This window comes from Malurus melanocephalus, unplaced genomic scaffold (genome assembly GCF_030028575.1).
Source record: "Malurus melanocephalus ecotype Western Australia unplaced genomic scaffold, MMel_1.1 scaffold_580, whole genome shotgun sequence".
In the NCBI taxonomy this organism is placed as follows: domain Eukaryota; kingdom Metazoa; phylum Chordata; class Aves; order Passeriformes; family Maluridae; genus Malurus; species Malurus melanocephalus.
The window spans coordinates 379134-401022 of record NW_026623812.1 but is presented as its reverse complement, the minus strand read 5'-3'; the positions used below and the strand labels follow the sequence as shown (position 1 = coordinate 401022).

Genomic DNA, 21889 nt, shown 5'->3' with positions numbered 1-21889 from the left:
ACTGTTATTTGTGAAATACAGAGCCTCACTCTTCAGGTTGTTTAAAAAAAGACAACCCCAAACCGAACAATAAACCACAACCAAATATAAACAAAGGCAGCAAAAGTTAAATATKGTCTTTGGGAATCACATGCTTACTAAGAAAATCAAACTTTTTAAAAGATTTCTACAAAATAAAAAGGCTGCTGCCCCCATAAGAGACACACATTTCTCGTACTGAGCCACCCACCAAACAGTGATAATCTCTTTTAAGCAAATGGTCTGGATAATTTCTATAAATATAATTATATATTATATTATGTAAGTATATATAATATATATAATTCTGCTTATAAACTTGCAAAATACTTCAGAATACAGTGCTGAGTTTCCTGTCTGGCTCCTAGACTCAGCTTTGCAAGTAAGAGATTTACAGCAAGAAAAACATAGGACTCTTAATTTAAAGTTAAACTTAACTGAAGGAAGCAAAGTAGTATCACCTGAACTGTACAAAAAGTACAGGTAATCAAMTTTTAAACCAAAGTTCATGGAGCTATTAGATAAAATATTCCCTCAGATTCACAAAGAAAACTGAGATTTGACAACACCTTCCAAAGTACTTTAAGCAGCACCTGCTTGATTGAAACCTTATAATTTCACTTAAGGAACATTTCCACATTGATTAAACTCAGCGTGGTTTAAATTGTTTACAGGACTGAGGTAGTTTTTAAAAGGGCACAATCCAAGCATTATTGTGGTTGTTGCCTCAAACATTTTTGGTCGCAAAAACTGTGAAACGAAATTCTAAAGAGCAGAAGATTCATTCTGTGGGAAAGCTTAAAGAGGTAAACTTGACAAATATGCAAAATTATTGGGACAGATATGGAAAATCCATTTGCAAGGCAGTCTAATGGAAACTACATTTTAAAATTACAACATAGTTAAAATAAAACCAGCTTTCTTAAGATTAATTTGGCATTTAAAGGACAACTAAACAAAATCAATTTAACTCACTGGAGTTATTATGCCTGAAACCAGTGACAAGTTGATTGATCTACTTTGTCTTTCCTTCTCCAATAACATCTGAAGCCAAAATGCTGAACAGTTTTCAGAAGGGCACGTGGGAGAGAGATCTCCACAACAAAGTAATTTAAAATGTTTCAGCAGAACAGTAAACTGATAATTTTGTCCCAGAATAGCACAATTTCTACATTTAAGACTCAGTGGGAGGTTGACCAGACACTGAGGAGGAACAATCTCCTACCACTCGAGTAATGTATAGTGAATTGCTGCAGTGATTTCTGAGGAAGAGACAAATCAAACTGGAGTCTTTTGCTCCCACTCCACAATTAATGTTTTCACATTTTTAAGGCWAGTAGTTGCCTAGGCAAGGCCAAGATATTAATTAGAAATGCATAAAAATTTAGGCTGAATAAATTTTACATCCCTCTGAAGTGAGCCCTCTTAATTTTGTTTTGCAGGGACAAAATTTGAAAATATCCTAAGGCTTCAGGGTGATTTAACTGAAAAAAAGTGAGAAAAAATTGGTTTTGGTGTCAACGAAAATCCAATTTCACATATTTCTACTGCTTTTAGAAAAACATGCTGAGGTGACATTACAAGTGAACACTGCCTTAGCTCAGGTAGTAACAGGCCTGACAACTTAGAAATTYTGYGTGAGGCTTTTTMTTTCTAGAMTAATTCTAACAGGAATTTCAATTAAGCATTTTTAATTGTAAACTTTTAATTGTCTTTGAATTTCCATGCATAGCTGGAATGATCTTTCCAAATATTGCATTTATTTTGATCAGATTACAACTAARGGATAATCTGATCAAAATAAATACAATATTTTGTATTTGTATTTTATATATTTATATATATATATATGGTATAAATTATACACTCTATTATATATTGTATTTTATGTATTTTATCTATATTTTATAGGAGAAAACAATAATCTTTATAAAGTCAGAGGCTAGCAACCCTAAAAAAAACCAACCCTTTACTATATAAAGTCGATGTTTTCCAGCTACACTCCTTCTCTATTATTTTTTACTTTAGTCAGTACAAAACAACAGCAGTCTGCTTTAATTTCAACTTCTGAACAGCAAAAAACTGTTCAGAAAAAACTGCTTTCTGCCCCCCTTGAACTTAGCAGATAAACATCTGCATCCATCACTATGATCATAAAAAAAAATGTGAACACTCTAAGGCTCAACCCTTGAAATTAATGGGTGTTTTATGTGGTGTAGCACAATATGATCAATTTGGCATTTGTCTTTTTGCTCTAAATTCTTCTGGCTTTTGTGGAAATTTAATGATGAGAGCCAAGCCCTTGCCAACTAATCCCCCAGTCTGATCTATTCCGGGTGCAACATAACTTTATCAASCAACTTTTAAAATTAATAAGCCAAAAAAGTGTTTTTATCTGACATAAACCCTTATAAATCTTATGCTTTAAGTACTCTGGGGTGTTTTGAGAAGCAAAGAATTGTCTAATTCTGAATTTGGGTTGCTTGAGCTCTTTTTTGGTTCTAAGTGACAAATGTCAGTAATCAATTGCATTATTTGTAATGATGAAACCAACAGCTCATCTTGTCCTTCTTGATAAAATTTGATCACTAAATGCCTTTYTATTATTTAATCTTAACATAAAAAACAGTAGTGCCTATTTTAAAGTATTGATTTACACTCCTTTTTTTAACCCCTTAGCATTTTTACTTCCTTTCCAATGAGTAAAGGAAGTACCCATTAGATACTTCTAGATAATTAGTACCTAATTATAACTAGATAATTAGAGAGTTATCTAATTATCTACTAGATAATTTTAATTATCTACTAGATAATTTTAATTATCTAGTAATTAAAGTTACTAGATAATTTTAATGTCTTGCTACTAAAAGCAAACTTTTTCACTTGTTGGAATAACATGAACAAATTGGATCGGCATTTTTATTTTTCAAAATATTTGGCAAAAATTTACAACTGGCTTCAGGGCAAGTTGTTCACTGATTATAAAATTTTAATCTATGCCTAAATTTCCCTGGAGCCTGACTCTGAGCCACCTCACCCTTGAGATCTGAAATGCTGGAAAAAACTGTTTTGGAAAACACCAAGGTTCATAAAACCCTGCACAAGTTCAAGGATTTTAATTGGGTTTCAGGCTGCCCTTTTTGTCTGGTGAAACTCAGATATCACTGAGGGTTTTGTGTGCAAAACAGAGAATTCAGCTCTTTTAAACTTCATTATTCAAGGTGAATCTCTTACATTTTGTATTTTGTTGCTTGTTTGAAACAAGATCTAGTGAAAGAACCGCAAATATTTTGAGATTCTGTGCCAAGAGGCACCTAAGCAATGAACACCATTTGCATGARAATAACACAAAATGGTTCATCAGAGAATTCTAGCTGCCTCCCTTACCCYAAAGGTCTACACAATCTGAATTCTGAAATACTTTTAGGAATGGACCTTCAACTCYACCACATTGTGTGGCATCAGTGTCCAGAAGCACCAACAGTCAACAGCACCAACTTCCTATGAAAGGAAATGGATTGGAATTTATTCTTTCTTTTCTTTGTGGATCATATTTTGCTACAAATGACAACTGAAAAAGACTAAACTTCCTGKATAAAAAGCCAGATTATACTGATTTAAGACTAGATGAGTAAGGAAGAAAACAAGAATTCAGACCCATGTTGGAATTCTGGACTTAMTGAAGAAGGACGTCAGAAATAAGAATTTAAGGGGGCAGCATGAGRAAAGACATCAGAATGACTGATTATTAATGAACATTGCTGATTTTTTTAACAGTGCAGTTAACGTTGATAAGACAACAGACAAATAATATCAGGAACAATGCAAGCAGTTCATTTTCTAAACACTGCAGTTAAGTACCAGTTAAAAACWGCTCGAGTACGTATACATTTCATTTTCAATCTTCTCATTTGTTAAGGATACATTTTACCTAAACATTCTTATTTGAACCCCTTCTTAACCTTGCTGTAATTCATGGATGGGAATCTTTTAACCTTGCATGTGGGTATAAAGAATGAAGAAATAATAAAAAAATCGAAGCATTTCCTGGGAGAGTGGGGTCCTGACATGACAGGTTCACTGCATTCCCAAACTGATGCTCTGATTGTCACTCAACAGCACTGAGAAAATGTGTCCTATGCTCTCACATCTACAAGGTCAGGAAAACAAAGCTTTTAAAAACAAAAAGTATTCAATATTCACTGCAGTCRCTGCTGTATCACTCCAAATGTATCTCATCATGATTCAGTGTGAATTGTTTCTCATTTGCTGCCCCTAAAAGCCATTTCCAACTGACTGAACCACATTTCCACTTTTTCCTTATCATATTCAGTAAAAAAAAAAAAAGTCATAGAACAAGCATTTTAAGCATTAAGGATTTTACTTTTTAAAATGGGATTTTTACATTTTCACTTCAAAAGAAGGTGGAATCAATCAAGAAATGCCACTGAATTTGGCAGAACATGATACCTGCAGCTGTTCCTGCCCCCTTCCTGCTCATTCTCCCTTTCCCAGACACTGCCCCTGCCCCTGACACTTGTGGGTATCTCCTGAGTAGTAAAACCAATGCAGCATCCAAAGAGGGCACAGGACTTTACCCAATTTTCTTCTCAAGCAGACAGAATTTAAAAAAACAAACAAACAAAMAAAAGTCAGTTTATCTGCAGAGTATTGAAACTGAAGAAGTCCAACATCAGGATCAGCATACAGACTCGAAGCCTTAAAATTTAATTTCTGCTTCACTAAGGGACATTTTCCAGGGTGTTTTTCCTGCCAGCTCTCTTTTAATATGAATTCTGACCTCAGGTGACAATCRAGTGTTCCTCTTACCTCATTCTGGAGGTCTCGGATCATTTTGCTCTTCCTTTCCATTTCAGTCTTCAAAAAGTTAATCTACAATTGGAAAGAAATGATGAGTGGGAGTTGTTGAGATGCAATTGTAAACATTCTTCTTTTTTTATGCTTTTAAGAGTTTTGGAAAAAAAACCAATCACCAAATCAAAAAATTTTGCTTACATACCAAGTTAATATAGGCCACAGTTAGGTATTGGCTAAATCTACAAACATTTAGCATATTTACTAGAAAACTTTAAATCAAAATAAGAAAGTTGTACATAAATAGGCTTACTTTTGTTTTGTGCCAGCAGATATAATGTTTATTTTTCACAAGCCAGTTCAGTGTGATCGTCACAGAATTAAGGATTTTTACACCAATATTAACTGATTTTCTAACAAAGATATTTTTACCCTCTAAGAACATATCTATCAGAGCAAGTTTTTAACACAGTTATTTCATGTGAATGCCACAGTGCTGGTTTTAATTAGATAAAACCTTAATTCTMTTTAGACTCACCTGTGGAATAAAGTGTGCTTATTTTCCATTATTTTAAACATGAAAGCATTGAAATATGGACTTTAGATCCTATTTAAGTCAATGACTTACCTTGGAAAAAACAAATTTTAGTCTTAGGTTGAAGACTCAAATCAAACGTGGTTTAAAAGATTATTTTTACAAATGAGTTTTTTCAGGAATGAGCTTTAATCACAGCTTATGGAATACAATGGGAGAAAGGAGGATTTAATTATAAAACTAGGATTAAAATAACACATTCCTGTCACTTGAAGGGAAGATGCTTTTGGACACTTCAATTAGCAAAATACTCATCTCTATTTACCCAACATCCCACGCTGTTGATACAGAGAGAATGAACATATTCAGCACCTGCCTAGCAATGACATCCACAAATACTGAAATTTAGAACATCTATGGAAAATAAATATGAAGATTTTGCACAAAAAAAAGTCACAATCAAAATACAAGATCAAGATGAATGTGGAGAAACACAATACAGCTATTTGTTGTGGTTATTTTGCTTTTTCAGCTGTTCAAAAGAATTGTCATCTATCTACCATTAGATACTGAAAAAAATAATAACTTGACCTCCATTAAAGAGTGTCCCCTTTCTGAGACCTATCTCTCAGGAATATTAACATTCCTTCCAAGCACTTCACTTCTAGCTATGAATATATATGAAAAAATTAAAGAGATGTGATAGCAAAATTATTATCTCTGCACAGTTTGGGTCTTTTAGGGAAGAGACATTTAAGACAACGCAGCTCTATGAATTTATGCAGCAATCCATGTTAGTTAAATCAGCATTTTTGTTAATTAGTATTCACACACAAATGCATCTCACACCACTGGTATGGACATCTTACACAGTAAAAACATACTGAATTAAAAAAAAAGAACAAATTTAAAATTAGTAAATAYTTTTAAATCACTTCCTTAATATTATTTAAGAATGAGACTACTTTGAGTCACCAAATCCTGACAGTACAATAAACAAGAATAGACATTTAAACCCAGTTCTAAATTCAGAGGGGAAAAAAAAAAAATAACATTCACCTCTTTCCATGCGCTTTCTGCCTTTAATTGGTATCTGGCTGCAATTATGCCAACCCATAATGAAAATTTATTGTTCTGAGGCTGAACTTTTCAATGCTGAGCAAGGACACAGCCTCCATGTCCTGGAGACAGATATTCAAGGTACTCAGAGCTTTGTGCTTTCAGAGCTCATTATGTTTATTAAAGACAACAGCTTCCATCCAGCAGCCTTTACTCACAGCAGTCGGCGACCTTGAAATGTTCAAATTAAATTTTCCACCCTCAAAATGCAGAATGTTTTAGCAGATGGTGGTGAGCTAAGAGTCAGACAATGGTAGTGTTTGTGACAGAGTGGAAAAATGCCAATATAGCATCGTTCCTGAGCAGCCAAGGCTCAGCTTCAAACACATTCCAGCACCTCCAGACTTCTCGTGTCCTGCTCAGGACTGAGATGAGCAGTCAAGGTGTAATTTCAATTTATTCATTAACATCTGACTCTTCTGGTCATATCTGGAAACCCTAACAAACTCAAGAGTTCATTTTCCTGGTCTAATTTCCAACTTAGAGTGTAAAAAYTGAYRCCAAAAGCCAGAGAGAAYTGTTAYGYTATTACACAAAACMGAGAAAATATTGTTTCCTTTGGAGMAAAAGTGTTCTAAAAAATGCTAAATACTCTTAAAAGCAAAACTAAATAGATTTTTACCTATTAGTACTTCTAAGATGAATGTARCTTTTAAGCTGTAAGTTGAAGTTAATGAAAGAAACTTTCATCGAAGGAACATTAAGAACTTTAGGAACAGCCATAAAAGCTTTTACTAGAAAAAAAGAAAATTTGAAGGGAAAAAAACATCAGATCTTTTTACTAAAAAATTTCCAAGTATGGGGATAACAGTGAATTAAATTCCCCACATTCTCTTAGTTTTTCATTACTAGAAAAACCCTACTGATTTAAAAATGCCTATATTGTGTATGGTTTCTTTTTACAAGTAATCCATAATGTGTTACTTAACTCTCATTTTTCATAGTGATCACTGAGCAAAAGAAGAAAATTACCCAGACCTATTTTCTCCTTTCTTTTGACAGACAGTTCTGTAACTGTATTGCCAAACAATTCCATTAGCATATTGCTTTAAAATTGCTAGCAAGATATAAAMTACCAACAGGAATAAAACAGAAAATATAGACTAAGCTTACTCTGTTTAACTGAGCTATTTTTGAGCGTTTCCATGTTTCATTCTTTATTTTTTCCCCTCATGCAGAGAGCTCTTTTTATAAACTTTAGCTGCAGTTAATGGGAAATAACTTTGCAAACTTGCTAAAAGTGTAACTATTTCTTTACATGCAAACAGTTAGCATCAAGTGCAGCCAAGCAAAGAATCCATCTCCCAAAATCTCTAAGAGCCTTTTAAACTAATGAAGACAATACCAAATCAATCCTTATTCTATTTATTCAAATKCATTGAAAAACCCCAACCAAACAAACAAAACAAGATAATTTCACGTTACATGTGCCATTTGCTCTGTGCTTTTTGTTAACAAAAGTGAAAATCAGCCCATGATCTCCAGAAYCCTGTTTCTGGAACGAGTGGTTCCACTTCACATTTAGAGATAATAGCTTGGCATTATTAATATTTTTTTTCACTTCATGAAAGCTTATTACAAATTGCTCAGGTATTTGGTGCTAAATGCAGAACAAAAAACCCTTGTTAAAGGATCAAAYAATGGATTGCAAGCACAATAACATTGATATCTCTATTTCAGATGAATCATAAAATGAATTTTTATGAAATTAATGAAATTAATTTCAGTGAATTTTAATGAAATTTAGTTCAGTGCTAGAGAAAATCATTGCTACACATCACACGAGAAGCCATGAATGTAAAGCCTAATGTACAGCTGCTGTGCCTCCTTGGTTCTTTTTGCTTTTGAGTCATTTCCAGGTTATTTTTCATGTAATTTGTGATTTTTTTTTTCATAGTTCTTGTGAATTCCTACTTAYACTTTTACACTAATAAAGAACACCTTGAGGCAGATGTTACCTGCTGGATTTTACAGCCAATTAACATGCACACTGCAAGCACTGTGCTTTGCCTCTTTGGCAAGTGCAGAGAATTATGGATTTCCACCCTTCCCCCTCCCACCAGTGTTTTATCAGTCTGTGTGAAATGCAATTCCACTCTTCTTTCCTCTAATGAAAATCAAGATTTACCTCATCGAGTCCTGTAATTTAAAATGTGCTTAAATTAGATGAGAAACAAGGCTSGCAATTAATTAAATTAGAATTAGATTCAAGCTCCCATCCTCTAGCTAGTCTTGCATTAAAGCACCTGGCTCTTCTTTCATAGATTACACACTGCTTTCAGAAAAATGTGAACCACGTAGAGAAACCAAAAATAAAAATGTGTGTCAGTAATATCTATTTTTATTTCCATTTTCATTTGAGAATCCTGAAGCACTTTTTGAATATTCATTCAGCCTCACTGTAATGTTGAGTTTCACTTACTATGCAATATTCACATTGCACCCCAAGGCACAAAGAAATAAATGCCACAAAGCAAGGACATGGTTGTGCTTTCCTCAGAACCAGCAGCAAGTTTAATATTCTATTAATGGCAAATATTAGAATAGAGCTGAGAATTTTGCTTCTTTGCCCATCTGCCACCACTCCAAGCCAGGCTCTGTTAGAAAATCCATTCCAACCCCTTGACATTCTATAATTTTATTCAGACARTCTACAGGTTATTTCTGCTCCCAAACATTACGTCAAAGTCCAAACAATGTACAGTTTGTCCAGAAACAGAATTTCAGTAAAGCTTGGAATCTTAATGGGACTTAGTACTACCTTCTATGGTGGCAATTAGTTCTACTATGGTCAAAACCAGATTCTCTACTTTCTATTTTGCTGCTGAAAATACGCAGTAATTCCTAAAAATTCAATGGATGTGTGACAGTGTATRTTAGTACAGATGAAACGTGAGGGTTCATAAAGATAAATCTCACCTGGGAGACGGCTTAGGCCTAAGTCTCCTGCCTGAAGTCTCCAAAAGTGTAAAAACATCCCTGAATTCCCCAGAATTTAGGGAAGATGGGAATTTTAATACTTTTGAACATAAAAACATTTTTCAGCTCCTTTCCTCCCAAGCTTGCAGACTACTAACACACATGAAATAAATCTTTTTTTCCATGCCAAGTTTTTTTGAGCCAACGAATTCTCAAGGCAAGATTAAGGGAAAACACAGAAGAAAAACAAAAATAAGGAAAGAAAGAGGATCACTCACGGTAGCCTGCTGCTTCTCTGCTTTCTCAGCTGCCTCATTAAGTTGTTTTTGAAAGGCTTCCTGGAGAGATTTCATTTCTTCCCTGGTTTGTTGAAAACACAGAACACAAACTTCAACACAAGTGTCCATTAGGAAATAACTCTTCAGATTCAAAAAAAAAAAAAAAGAAAAAAGGAACCTTTAATTATCCAGATTAGCAGACAGATGTACTCTGTTCTATGAGCCTCACAAATAAAATCAGAATGACCCCGTGAAGTATAGTGCCAATGCAAACCAGAAATTATCTGTAATGCAAAGTGGCCACTGTTTATAACCTGCTGTGCAAAACATCTGCCAGCAGATCATTTCCTAGAAAAAAGGATTGACACCAAAAAACTGAGGGGAGTGGGCTGGTGAAAATGCACTGACATGGAGATGTGCTGTTATCAATAGGAACCTGCCTTAAAATAAACAAATAAATCAWGCTCTGAGAGAATTCAACCTCACGCGGCACTTTATAGAGATGAGACACAAAAAATTCAGCAGAAGATTCTGGCATGCAAGACAAAAAAACACAATGATTGCTTGGATTGGGCTTTGTTGAATCACATGAAAACCYTCAGCGTTGCTGATTCAGTCACAGATTTTCTCCAAATTGCAAGAATTTTMTACCCACAGCACAGAACACACTTGGGAGCTGTGGCAAAGGAGTAGAAGCACATATTTCATAACAGCTTTTGCAGGGCTGCTGCTTGCCTGGATAAACCTTCAATGAAGATCAACACAAGACTGGATTTACACACAGTAACAGGTAATAATTTAACCCTGTGAAACCTGAACTGAATGGAAACCACATGAATTTAGGAGAGCTTGCTAGCTGCTGCATCATCTTTCTTTTTAGCTGATAACCCCTACTACTTCCAGCAATTTCAGCAACACTARTACAGATTTAATTGRAAAAGTGATTGAGCAGAGTGAAAASAAGATTCCATCAGCACTAACAGATGTCACTACATCAAAGTGCTGATGATGCCCAGAAAGGATAAAACTGGGGGCATCACACTGAGTGACCAAGTTCTCCTTGCAGCTTGGAAATTATTGAAGAATTTGCACAAAAGTTTTTGAAAAAATCTGTTTTGAAGTCAGCAGAATGTTTATTTACACAAGCTGAGATTCYAGCACTCTAAACTTTACTGTATCACCCAGAATTGTAGAGCATAATCAAAGTCCTGCCCAGACCAAATGCACCTCATGTTTGTCCAAAGAAAGTTCATAACATTCGTATCAGGATGTATTTTGAATTTTGGCTTTAATCCAATAGATTTAAGCATAATATTATGTTCACTTTCTTCATTTACTGCAGATAAAGCACAGCCTGAGGACCCTGGTAATAAACTGTGACCTTTCCTTAGTGAAATTCTACTAGGAAGATTCCCTGGCACATTTTTAATACCTCTTCWGYGCTCTGAACTTCTACACCTCTYTGGAAATGAAAKCCAGTGAGTTTGTGAATAGCTAYCAACAGCAGCAGCCCCGAGGCATTYCCTTGCAAATGTAAAAACCTTTAGTAAAACCCTTCAATTTTCTGAATGGCAGGGTGGGCTGCCCAGCAGCAGATTGCACTGATYCTTTATTTCTGGGACCATGCAGTACACTCAAAGACTGGATCCCTTAGAAGCAAAAGTCAACATCTATTTTTGGGTGGACTTTGGTCGTCTGACACTTTTCASTCAGGAAATGGGAAGAGAAGRAAGGAGGTGAGGGTCTTACCTTTGCTTTTGGCCCAGCTCCAGAAGTTTCTGCATATCGTTTTTGGTTGATGCTTCGTCATTTTTTAAAGACTGAGAGCAACACAGAAAACTCTGTTAAAGAGATCTTTTAAATTATTAATCAGCAAAATTATTAATTTGGCCCTCGTTCATAAAATGGTTCTGGTGAATTGCAAACATTGCCATTTAAGAAGACTGGAAGAATTGTCCGATTTAATGATTTTTTAAAAGAATCAAACTTTTTTTTTTGTTATTAAAAAATACCAATAAGAAAATATTGAGGTAAATAATCCTATAGAAACTGAGACAGAGTCTAACCTGGAGGTTYACTTTAATCCCCTGAAGTTCTTTAGAATTCTTTAATAGCTGATGAAGTATGTTGCTCCTTTCCTTAAAGATTGCTTTCAGCTGTTTTTCCAGTTCTTCATAGCCCTGTCTAACACAAAGAATAAAAGCGTGAGATCATCCCAAAACATCAGGCCATGCACCTGAAAACAKATCTTAGCTCATTCAGATTTAATTAATTCCAACACCCTTTACAGATTTCAAACYGAGCTGCATCCCTTTGCCCACCCACAGAACTTGATTTCTCCTGATAGAGMATRYAATTTATACATCATATAWATTTAAAATAAAAATATYTATCYATTTATAGACAAAYAGATRTTTTATAGATTGWAATGATGTKCTGATTCTGAGTGTGCAGATTGTCAGACTGAAACATTGCAAATGATGGATGGTCTGTGACGAACAGGAGACAGAACTGGGTGCATTTAGCACGAGTGAGATTTTCCCTGCCTTCAAAGATAATGCCACAAAAGGAGGAAAGCAAAACTTTAGAAGTATGAAGTTTTGAGACATCAGGAATCTGAGGTGTTGTGGGAAGCCCAAAATGTTATTGCATTTAATACCTATCTGTGCCCAAAAATTGKTACTTTCTYAGAAAACRGAACTGGGGGGMAGGGGGTTGCTGYRGTCRCTTTTTAARTTTTAAAATTCAGATAGATTTCAGCTTTGTAAAGTTTAATTCATTCCATCATTTCTTTTCACTTAAACCTCTTTMCAGCRCAAACTGGAACTGAMAAATATGCTCAGTGGAATCAAACCCRGTTATTAATTATTACAGGAGTAAAAATATTCTTTCCTTTTCAAAATGGTAACTTTTGCTCAAAAGCCGCTGTTTATAGACATGTCACCCCAAGTTTTGGGACAAATGTTACCTGTGCCCAGTACAGGGGGACAATCACTGCCCTGGTCCTGGTGGCCACACCATTCCTGATTCAGGCCAAGACTTTCTTAATATTAACAGGATTCTCAGGATTGGGTTTAAGAAAAGATCTATGGTCAGTTGTTTTTTTTTTTTATTCGTCCCTTCTTGAATTTTAAACAACCAAATTTTAGTCTCTCATGTGTTCAACAGGCATTTTTAGGAAGGTTTCACATGTCACTTTTCCACTTCAGTCATGTCAGTTTTCCACTTCAAACATGCCAGTTTTCACATCAGCATGCCAACACTCTGCAGCTGTKTCATTATATCAAAAGCATGGTGTATTTGCTGAAGCTAATCCTAAATTAATAAAAATTAAATACTTCCACCGTGGCRTAAGTAACGTGTCTTAGGAAATAATTTCATATTTGAAAACACATCGACTGCAAAACATAGCATCACAAAAACCAAAAATTTTGTCCTGATGGATGCAAACACGCTCAGCTGAATTTGATTAACCAACAAGATGATTTGTCCAATTAAGGAAAACTGAAACACGTAAAGCAATTGAATAGGATGTTAGAAGACTCAATCAGAATAATTCCACTGAGGGACACAGATCTTTAAGGATGGCATCATCCTTTATCATGTGAGAGAAAAAAAGGAAAGCAACTTCAGTAGGAAAAGGCTGAAATGTTAAATTCAACAGCAAGTTATGTGGATGTGGGTGAACACTGGATTCTTGCAGCCASAAAAATCAYCTCTAAATTGAACAACTTGGATAYTGGAYACTTCATGCTGAACTTGGATACCARTTTTACACCACTCTGAAAAWACTGACTCACAGAATGTGGTGTGTCACCACAACATCATCAWATCCCAGTGACTTTCCGAAAAACCTGAATCCTCAAGAACTGCCAGGGGTCTCTCTGTCTTTTTAAATATAAGTTACATGATTATACATAATATCTAATTAAACCCATTCCTAGGAAACCCACTATGGAAATACACACAGATCTGTTCTCTAAATATTAGGCTACACTAGTTAACACTATTCTGTAAGACAATGTGGCATTGCCAGCATATCCTGGCCTTAAAGTGAGTATTTATCATTACACATTAACATGGGGTTTTTTTTTTGGTTTTTTTTTTTAAATGGTCATTACGGAATAGAACAATTTAGCAACACTCTGTGTTCCAATCATCTGTAGCACTCTAATTGCAAGTTGTTTCCCTTTTACCATCAGCTTATTAAAGCAGTGCCAGTGTAAATTTCAATATAATCTGCTTGCAAGGGAATGATATTCATAGTTTTAAAATTAGTCACGTCTTTTACTCTTCCACTGACATGATTTAATAGATATTAATAAACATTCCAACAGATTCTAATTTTCAATACACAACAAGTCTAACTACTAGAAAGATGTGCACCCAGAAATCACTCCACCTCTGACTGTTACTTCCTTAAATATTTGAAATTAAGCTTTTAGTCTTCAAAACAACTGGATTTATCGGAACATTTTTTAAAAAAAGTAGAATTCAGCCATCATGCTTAACATTGGACATAATGTAATAAAACTTCAGTTTCCTTTCCTAATTCCTGGCTCCTTGTAAGACTTGCTTGCAAATGTAACACTTACAGTGCTTTTATGAATGGGATGATTTACAGAAATGTCAGCTAAGGTTAATTCAGGGCAAATGCCACCAGTTCTGCTAAAGAATCTGCTAAAGCACCCAGATCTGAATAGAGAAATASCACCTTCAAAATTTGATAAGCAGCACTTTATATTGTTAATCTCATAGCAGAGTCAAAAAATACATTAAGTGGACAAGGAAATGCACATACACACAGCTACAATCACTGATTTTCATTTCTTCAAGTTTCTTTCCCCYTTGAAAGTATAAACTCAAGTAAAAAAAACATTTTTCCAAAGGACATATAGAGATGGAAGAAAGGAAAATAAAGGGTCTCAGCCAAACCCAGCTGCTAAATTGAGAGAACCCAAAAGTTGGTGGTGGTGATTTTGAAAGGCAAGACTGTACATAGAGATCTCTCAATATTTTTTTCCCTAGGGACAATAATCAATATCCTCATACACTTTCAGAACAACTGCCTCACCCAACACTTCCCACAAGTCACAAAAGGGACACACAGGGAAATATTTACATTATTCCAGTATTCTTTCTTTGACACTTGGCCAGTGACAACCTTAACAGACCAATCTTTACACCACAAATCTGCCAATGTAACATTGTGCTGCTGCTCYTCCTAGGGCAGCAAAGATATGCTAATTATATCTGGAGCTATATATAAACTGTGATCCTCTCCTGAAATGCTCACCAAGCACATTACAGAGCTGGAGCACGCTATCAGCTCCCTGCCAAGGCTGCATTTCAACTGCTTGAAAAAGGAAACAAAGTCAGTCAGAACATCCTGACATCCTAATATAAATTAGGAAAGGATACCTCTTCATATTAAAAAAAAAARTWWAAAAAWTTTAATGTCTAAAAGGCCAAGTGAGGCACTGAGAGTTTCACTGTGAAATAATCTGATTATCTCAGAGCTCGTAAACACACACATTTCCACTTATAGATCCCACAGYTGGGAAGATTGTTCCTGGTTTTAGTCCTCTTCCTCTCTGAAAAACAGACTCCCTCTAAAAATATGATGCAGATGATTCCTCAGGAAGCTTCTTCTACTTATTTTAAAATGCCAGATGGTTCTCAATGACTTAATGACATTGCTTTAATAACTAAGTCTGCTGCAGTATTAAACTACTTTTTTTAATGTTATACTGAACTGCAACAGATAAACAGTAGGATACAACTTCAGAATGAAAGTCTCACAGGTTTCCTTTCCTTCTAGTTTTTGRTTTAGGCTTTTTTCTTGGTTTTAAACAAACATTTCCAAATATTTTTACAATGAATACCCATAAAGGCTGTAAACTTCAGAGCTTATCAAGCCCCTTTAGTTTTCACAATTACAAGGACTGCTAACGTGCACTCAAGCCATTCCTACTGCTCCATTTTTAAAGCATTATTTCACAATTTGCCCAGATAAACAWATCTAAGTGGTCATAGCAGCCATAATTTCATCAATTAAAAAGGCCCAAGTTCTGTGCATTAAGCACCAATCCACATTCTTCAAGCAATTTGAATGCTGATAGTAGACATTTCCTGCTGCATTTAACCTTTTGCTTAAAATGCAGCTAATTCATCCATTTCATTATTTACATTACACAAATGCAGTGGGTGTAAAACCACGTCTGCTCTGAGAGTCAGTAATTCTAGTTTTTAATCTAGACAAACCAGAAATCTCTGTATGGAATTACTCTCACCACTCAGTGMAGACCCTTAGTGAGCTGCTCAGGGATCATGTCACCAAAATATCTTGATTAATATCTACCACTCCAACTATTTCTAAGTTAAAATCTAACTCTGCATCTAGTTGTACCAGATTTGTGTCAGGTTGTACATGACAGAATAACAAAAGYACTGATGTAATTAATTATTGCTTTGACACCATTCTTGATCTTGACAGAACTCCAATAACAGCAGGGCAAAGTGTTTTTTCACAGAAGACAGTTCTGTTTTCACTTCTAGTGCCATGCCTACCCTGAGTAGTGATTTTAAGTTACTTTTAATAAAAATAACTTTTGGCCCGAGGAAGAATCTGCCTACATATTATTTGCACATTGATGGGCATATGAGAGGCAGAATGATGGGAGCTYTGCCATGTGAAGAGCTCTTTTTGAGTGTGTTTTTAATGAAAATAACGTACTGTGATGTTGCACACATGCTAACACCCTTCAGGCAATGATGATGGTTGCATATTTTCATACTATCTTTAAAAGGAAATAAAACAGCACCATCTAGAAGCCTGTATAATAAAAAGGAGTACAGCAGAGTTCAAACACTTTGATATATTTTACAAACAACTGAAGYAAAAATATCTGTGGTTATACCAAATAAATAAAATTAAACCATAATGCTGGCCTGTCTCTTAGTGACAGGGCAATATTGAAAATATTACTGCAWTTGTGATATGCAATGTTACCCCCCCAAACCAAACCAGATGAAAAAACCTCTGAATTAAAAGAAGAAACCCAAAAAAAAGCTTTATTTTTAATTGGTTATATAATTTTTAATTGTAATCTGAGAACTTAATCAGAWTATTTATTAAGCTCCTGCTGAAATTAATATGCATATAGAGGAGATAAAAAATCTTGTCAAATTATTGCCTGGAGAAACAGATTAGATTTTTTTTTATCTGTCAGATAAAGATCTTCTCTACCCCAATTAATGAAAAACAACAATATATAGGAGATGCCATCCTTTCTAGTACCAGAAAATGCCATARCTGGCAATACCCTGCAGCTATTTTAAGATCACACACATGCATGAGTAGCAGAATTTGCAACAATTCACACAAAACAAACGCAGCAACAATTCATGACCCACTATCAAAAAATGTAGATCAGATAGGTAAAGCAGCAAATGTTTGACACAGGAATAAGTAGAAGTTAAATAGTCTGGTACACTTGACCACCCTATAGCAAAAAGGTAAATTATAAAGGACAGTGAGTCTATAAATAAAATCATCTTCACAAAAAATAGCATCTTTACTTTCAAGGAGCTATAAAAATTCAACCCCATCTTCTTTTGCCATTTAAAAGATAGTCACGGAGTTCATACAGATATAATAACAAAATCTGAGTAGCACAGCAAGCCAAAGGGTGCTAGAGGAGAATAAAATCACTGACATTCTGCGCCATTTTAGAGGAAAAATTTGAGAGGGCTTGAAAYCTATTTTGCTATGCAAGCACATATGCCTCATCAGTGCAGAAACTGGAATGCAATGCCTCATGAAACAAATATTTCATTTGCCACCCTTTGTCTTGTTGATCAGCAGCTCCAGGAATCTGCAAAAGAGATCAGAAACCATAACAGACCAACCAGAGAGGAAAAGAACTTCAAGTCCTTTTGATAGCTTTCAATCATCAAATATCACAGAACTCAAAAATGGATGGTTGTTATGATTACAAAACAGAGTTCAGTTCAAAAATAGCTGTCTCTGAGGCTTAGTCATTCYAGAAAATACACAAGACAGAAGGGATAAATCAAGAAGCAAATTTCCTGATTCAAGTTGAAAGCCTGGAAACTGTTCCTCAGTGTTGTATTTTTATTTCTACTATCGGTGAACAATTCACACCTCTGACCTTGCTGTTGAGAAACTTTTCCCCAGAAGAAGATAAAAAAGTAAAGCACTGGAAGCAAACACCAAGGAAAATTCTGTCATATATCACTGAAAATTAGTGAATGTTTTGTTTACATGCTTCAGGAAAAGTATTTTGGTTTGTAATAACTTTCTCCAGTCTGAAGAGATATGGCCTAAATGTGAATTTTAACAGAAGGCACAGTGGCTCATYCTTCTCAAAGCCAAGTGACAGGAATGCACAGTGCTCTGCATTTCATCTTCTGCAGAGACTCAGGGAAAGCCTTAGGAATAGGTCCAAAACTGCTGTTTCTGCAGACAGATCTGTCTCCTGCAGAACTGGGATGCTGTATTGGGAATAGAAACCGTTACTGGAAAGGTCTCAGTAAATCACTGAGAAATAAATGAGCAGGAAGACAATCTCTACCATGCTCCACTTTGTTCGAGCAGTTATACACTTGTACAAGGAGAATTTCCACGCTTTTTAATCAGCTTGGACTTATTATCACCTTGTGCCAACATAAAACCCAAGAGCTGTGCCTAATATTGCTATATATAATCCCCTATTAGCCAGACACAAGGAAGTKTTTCCCTTTTCAAAATGCTCACTTTGTCTTGAATTCTTCCTTTATTTTAATGAAGGGGCTACAATGAAAGCAAGCCCTACATTAAAAAAAAATCATCACATTCAACCTAAAATCCAAGATGTCAGTTTTCTGAGTAACTTAAAATACATTCTCTCTCCATGAGAATTCCCTCTCCACATATTGTTTCACTGCCATGAGAGGTAATGAAACAGTGCAAAGACCACAGGGGCAATGAAAGAAGAAAAACAACTGTGCAAGCCAAAATAAAGGCATAAAAATTACTTACAGGAAATAAAATAAAATAGAAAAAAAATTATTTACCCTAAAATAACGAGCTCCCAGTAAAATTTGTAAGTTGTTCAAGTAGGAGTTCAGCACCTAAAAGCCTGAATAATTCCAGTGTCACAGATGATGTGTGTACTTAACAGAGTACAAGGGAGTAAGAATGGGTGAAAATCTTCAAAAGTGATGGCTCCCTTGAAGCACTCACTCTCTACTTGCGGCCAGAAAAATCCCCCAAAACACACCAAACTCCAGGAGATTCAGAGTCTTTTCACTGCAGAAGCCATGTGCATGAAACAGATTTCCTTCATTCTGCACTGAGATGTCCTTAAAATACTTTGCATCATGAAAGCTACAACTTTTGGTGTCTCCTTTAATGTTTTCTTTTTCCCCGTGCCCTTAACSACAAGTGAAAAAAATTGAGAACTGTTTCAGTATTGTAACCTTCACTTTACCCTACATTTYACTGCAATATTTAAGGATTTTTCCTTTTACCTGAACCATTTGGAAAAGAATAGATTATCATCTAAGAATAACCTTTTCAAAGGGATGGAAAAGTAACTTAATTACACGATACCGAGGTTATGTTATAAATTATACATTAAACAGTAATAACAAATAATTAAAATGCATTAAGTGCACAAACCACAAAGGAAAATAGGTTTTAAATACTTTTGAGAAAATACAAGCCTTTTCTACAGTTACAATTAATACAATTTACCGTTGCAAAGGGCTGTGCTTTTTACGGCTCAATTTGTTTAAATGAGGACATTGGGGAAATTTCAAATCCAATTTTACCAACGGAGCTCAACCTCACTTCTACTACCAGACACGGTGGGTAGGTTGGAACCAAATGATCTGTGAAGTCCYCTTCCAACCCAAACCATKCTATGATTCTCTATAAATTACAGCAGGATTTACTTTTTCTGCTAGAGAACACCAAGAGAAACACTGCGTAAAATATGACATCAACTTCTTTGATCATTAAACTGCTGTAGCTCAGCCAAAGAAGCTGAGAATTTCTCATTAATAAGGTGTAAGAATGCAGGTCAATAGATGGTCAATAAACCCCTACACTGAGAGAAGGGACAGAGGAGAAGAACAAGAGCAATGCACCCACAAAGACCAGAGAATAACTCAAATTATGACTGACCAAGCTGTCTCAAAGAGAGCTGATTATTCCAGCACCCCAACAACGCCTCTCAGATTCCTGAAAATTAAACACACGCAGAAAACTTGGAATACAGACGTGAACAAAACAGTTAAATAATCTTAGCCCACMAAAACTATTTTTCTGCATCTCAGAGGTAATAATACTTCCATCTATAGTATATATATGTGTATATATATATACATATATATGGAATAATATTTAGAAATATACAGCTCATGGAAAACAGTGTTGTTATTTGCAAGAAATAATATCTAAATGAATATGTTTTGCTAATGAACCTTTTCTACTAATAAATATGCAAGAAATGTCATAATTTAGTATGGGAAGTCAAATTAGGAAAGCTGACTAAAATCTATAAATGTGTTATTCAGCTCTAGCTGTGTACAATTCATTAAGTTTGACACGTTTTCCTAAAACAGCCATGTAAATTACTTCTATCACAGGCCTAATTCTCATTTTTTGTTTTGTGAAGGGATTCCTCTTTTCCTCGCACAATCTGAAAGTTTAAYGGCAAAGTGATTAACACGGAGCTTTGTTAATTAAATCAGCTGAAGGATATTTAGGCTGACACCAAGCTAGGTGCTCAAATTAAGAGAGTGTTCCATTGCATTTCATACAGCACATTTATCACAGATAAACCAACAACCTGTTAATCTGAACTGTCAGATAATGGAGGAGAAAAATTCATCTTTACAGTACTATTGTAAAGACACACAGCTCTACTTAGTGTAACTTTACAGATTTCTGCACAATTAGAAGGGGTTTTAATAATGTTGTTTTCAGTTTGAAATGAGAAAAATAAAAACCCTCACTAGTGTTTTACTTATGTGACCATATCATAACCAGGGATCTGCACCTACTTCTGTGTTGATAGATTGCCAGCAAATAAGAAACCTTAGATAAATCCATTTAAGTTTAGAAACTTTGGCTGTACAGCTTTAACGAAGTTGTCTTTAGTGTAATAGTGCAAACTATTTAAATTAAAACTCATGTATAAATTATTACCTGGGCATTATCACCTAGATAGTGGTATTCAGTTAGTATAAAGTGCAGAATTTTTGGGTACTCAGTTGCAAGTTCATTTGGTCTTCAAAGTTTCTTGGTACTGCTGAATGCCCACATTGGTTTCTTTCRAAGTCATCAATAAGAAAAATTATCAAGTTGATTAATAGTAGAGGTCTAGAAATTGTTCTTGGAATCTCCACCAGAACTCYAAMACCCAAGAAAGGAAAATCTGCCTCMCCAGCACAGACTGCCAACACCCTTYACTGCAACTGAGCAGAGCCACCAGAGCAGCTCACGCAAATCCTGCCATCTGAAAACCACYCCAACCACAAGGATTTTCACGCCAGCACCAGGGATTGTGTAAAATCAGCCACAGAGACAGAGAGGATCAGAGTTTGGATAAAATTGCAGCCAGATTGTTCCTTGATTTGCCTTGTAAGCAGGTGCACCAACACATGCAAAAGGAAATGAGTGTCTGCCAATAAAAGCAGCACCACACTGTTTTCCCGTCAGATTAAATGCTGACTGCTCAAGAATTGCTGACTCAAAAGAGCAGGACCACTCTTGCCTAAGTAATTTCAATCTAAATAGCTGTCCTTTCACTCGAGAAATCAACCTGGTCCTCTCAGCAAAGGATAAATAAAATAAGGTCAGATAAAATAAGGTCTGTCAGTTGAGAGTGGATGAAACATGCTCCAATTTTGTAAATTGAAATCCTTGCTTTCCTCACCTTCCGTCCCAATGACTGAATGAAAAATACAAGCAAAGACTGAGAGTAATTATTAATATGGGTACTAATGTCATATAATTTAGAGTAAAAATTAGGTAGGAATCTGTATCTGAAGTGGATTATACTTAATCATTAAATTTTGCCCATATTTTACAAAACTAACATCAAATGTAATCTCATACATGGTGCTTATTCAGCTAYATTTGTAGGCAATACAGAAAGCCTGCATGCTTCCCAATTATTAAAGTTCCATTGTT

At 35.3% G+C, this 21889-nt stretch overlaps 1 protein-coding gene across 1 annotated transcript in view; it reads right to left on the bottom strand.

Moving 5' to 3' along the window:
- LUZP2 (leucine zipper protein 2) overlaps positions 1-21889 on the bottom strand; it is a gene marked incomplete at its 3' end in the record, with an annotated part of 46025 nt that overhangs the window by 11337 nt on the left and 12799 nt on the right. Inside the window, exons 2-5 of the mRNA XM_057382700.1 lie at positions 11751-11868; positions 11434-11504; positions 9685-9766; positions 4849-4911 (exon numbers count right to left, since the gene is read on the bottom strand). Coding sequence (XP_057238683.1) covers positions 4849-4911; positions 9685-9766; positions 11434-11504; positions 11751-11868 — 334 coding nt within the window. The remainder of the gene's footprint in view (positions 1-4848; positions 4912-9684; positions 9767-11433; positions 11505-11750; positions 11869-21889) is intronic.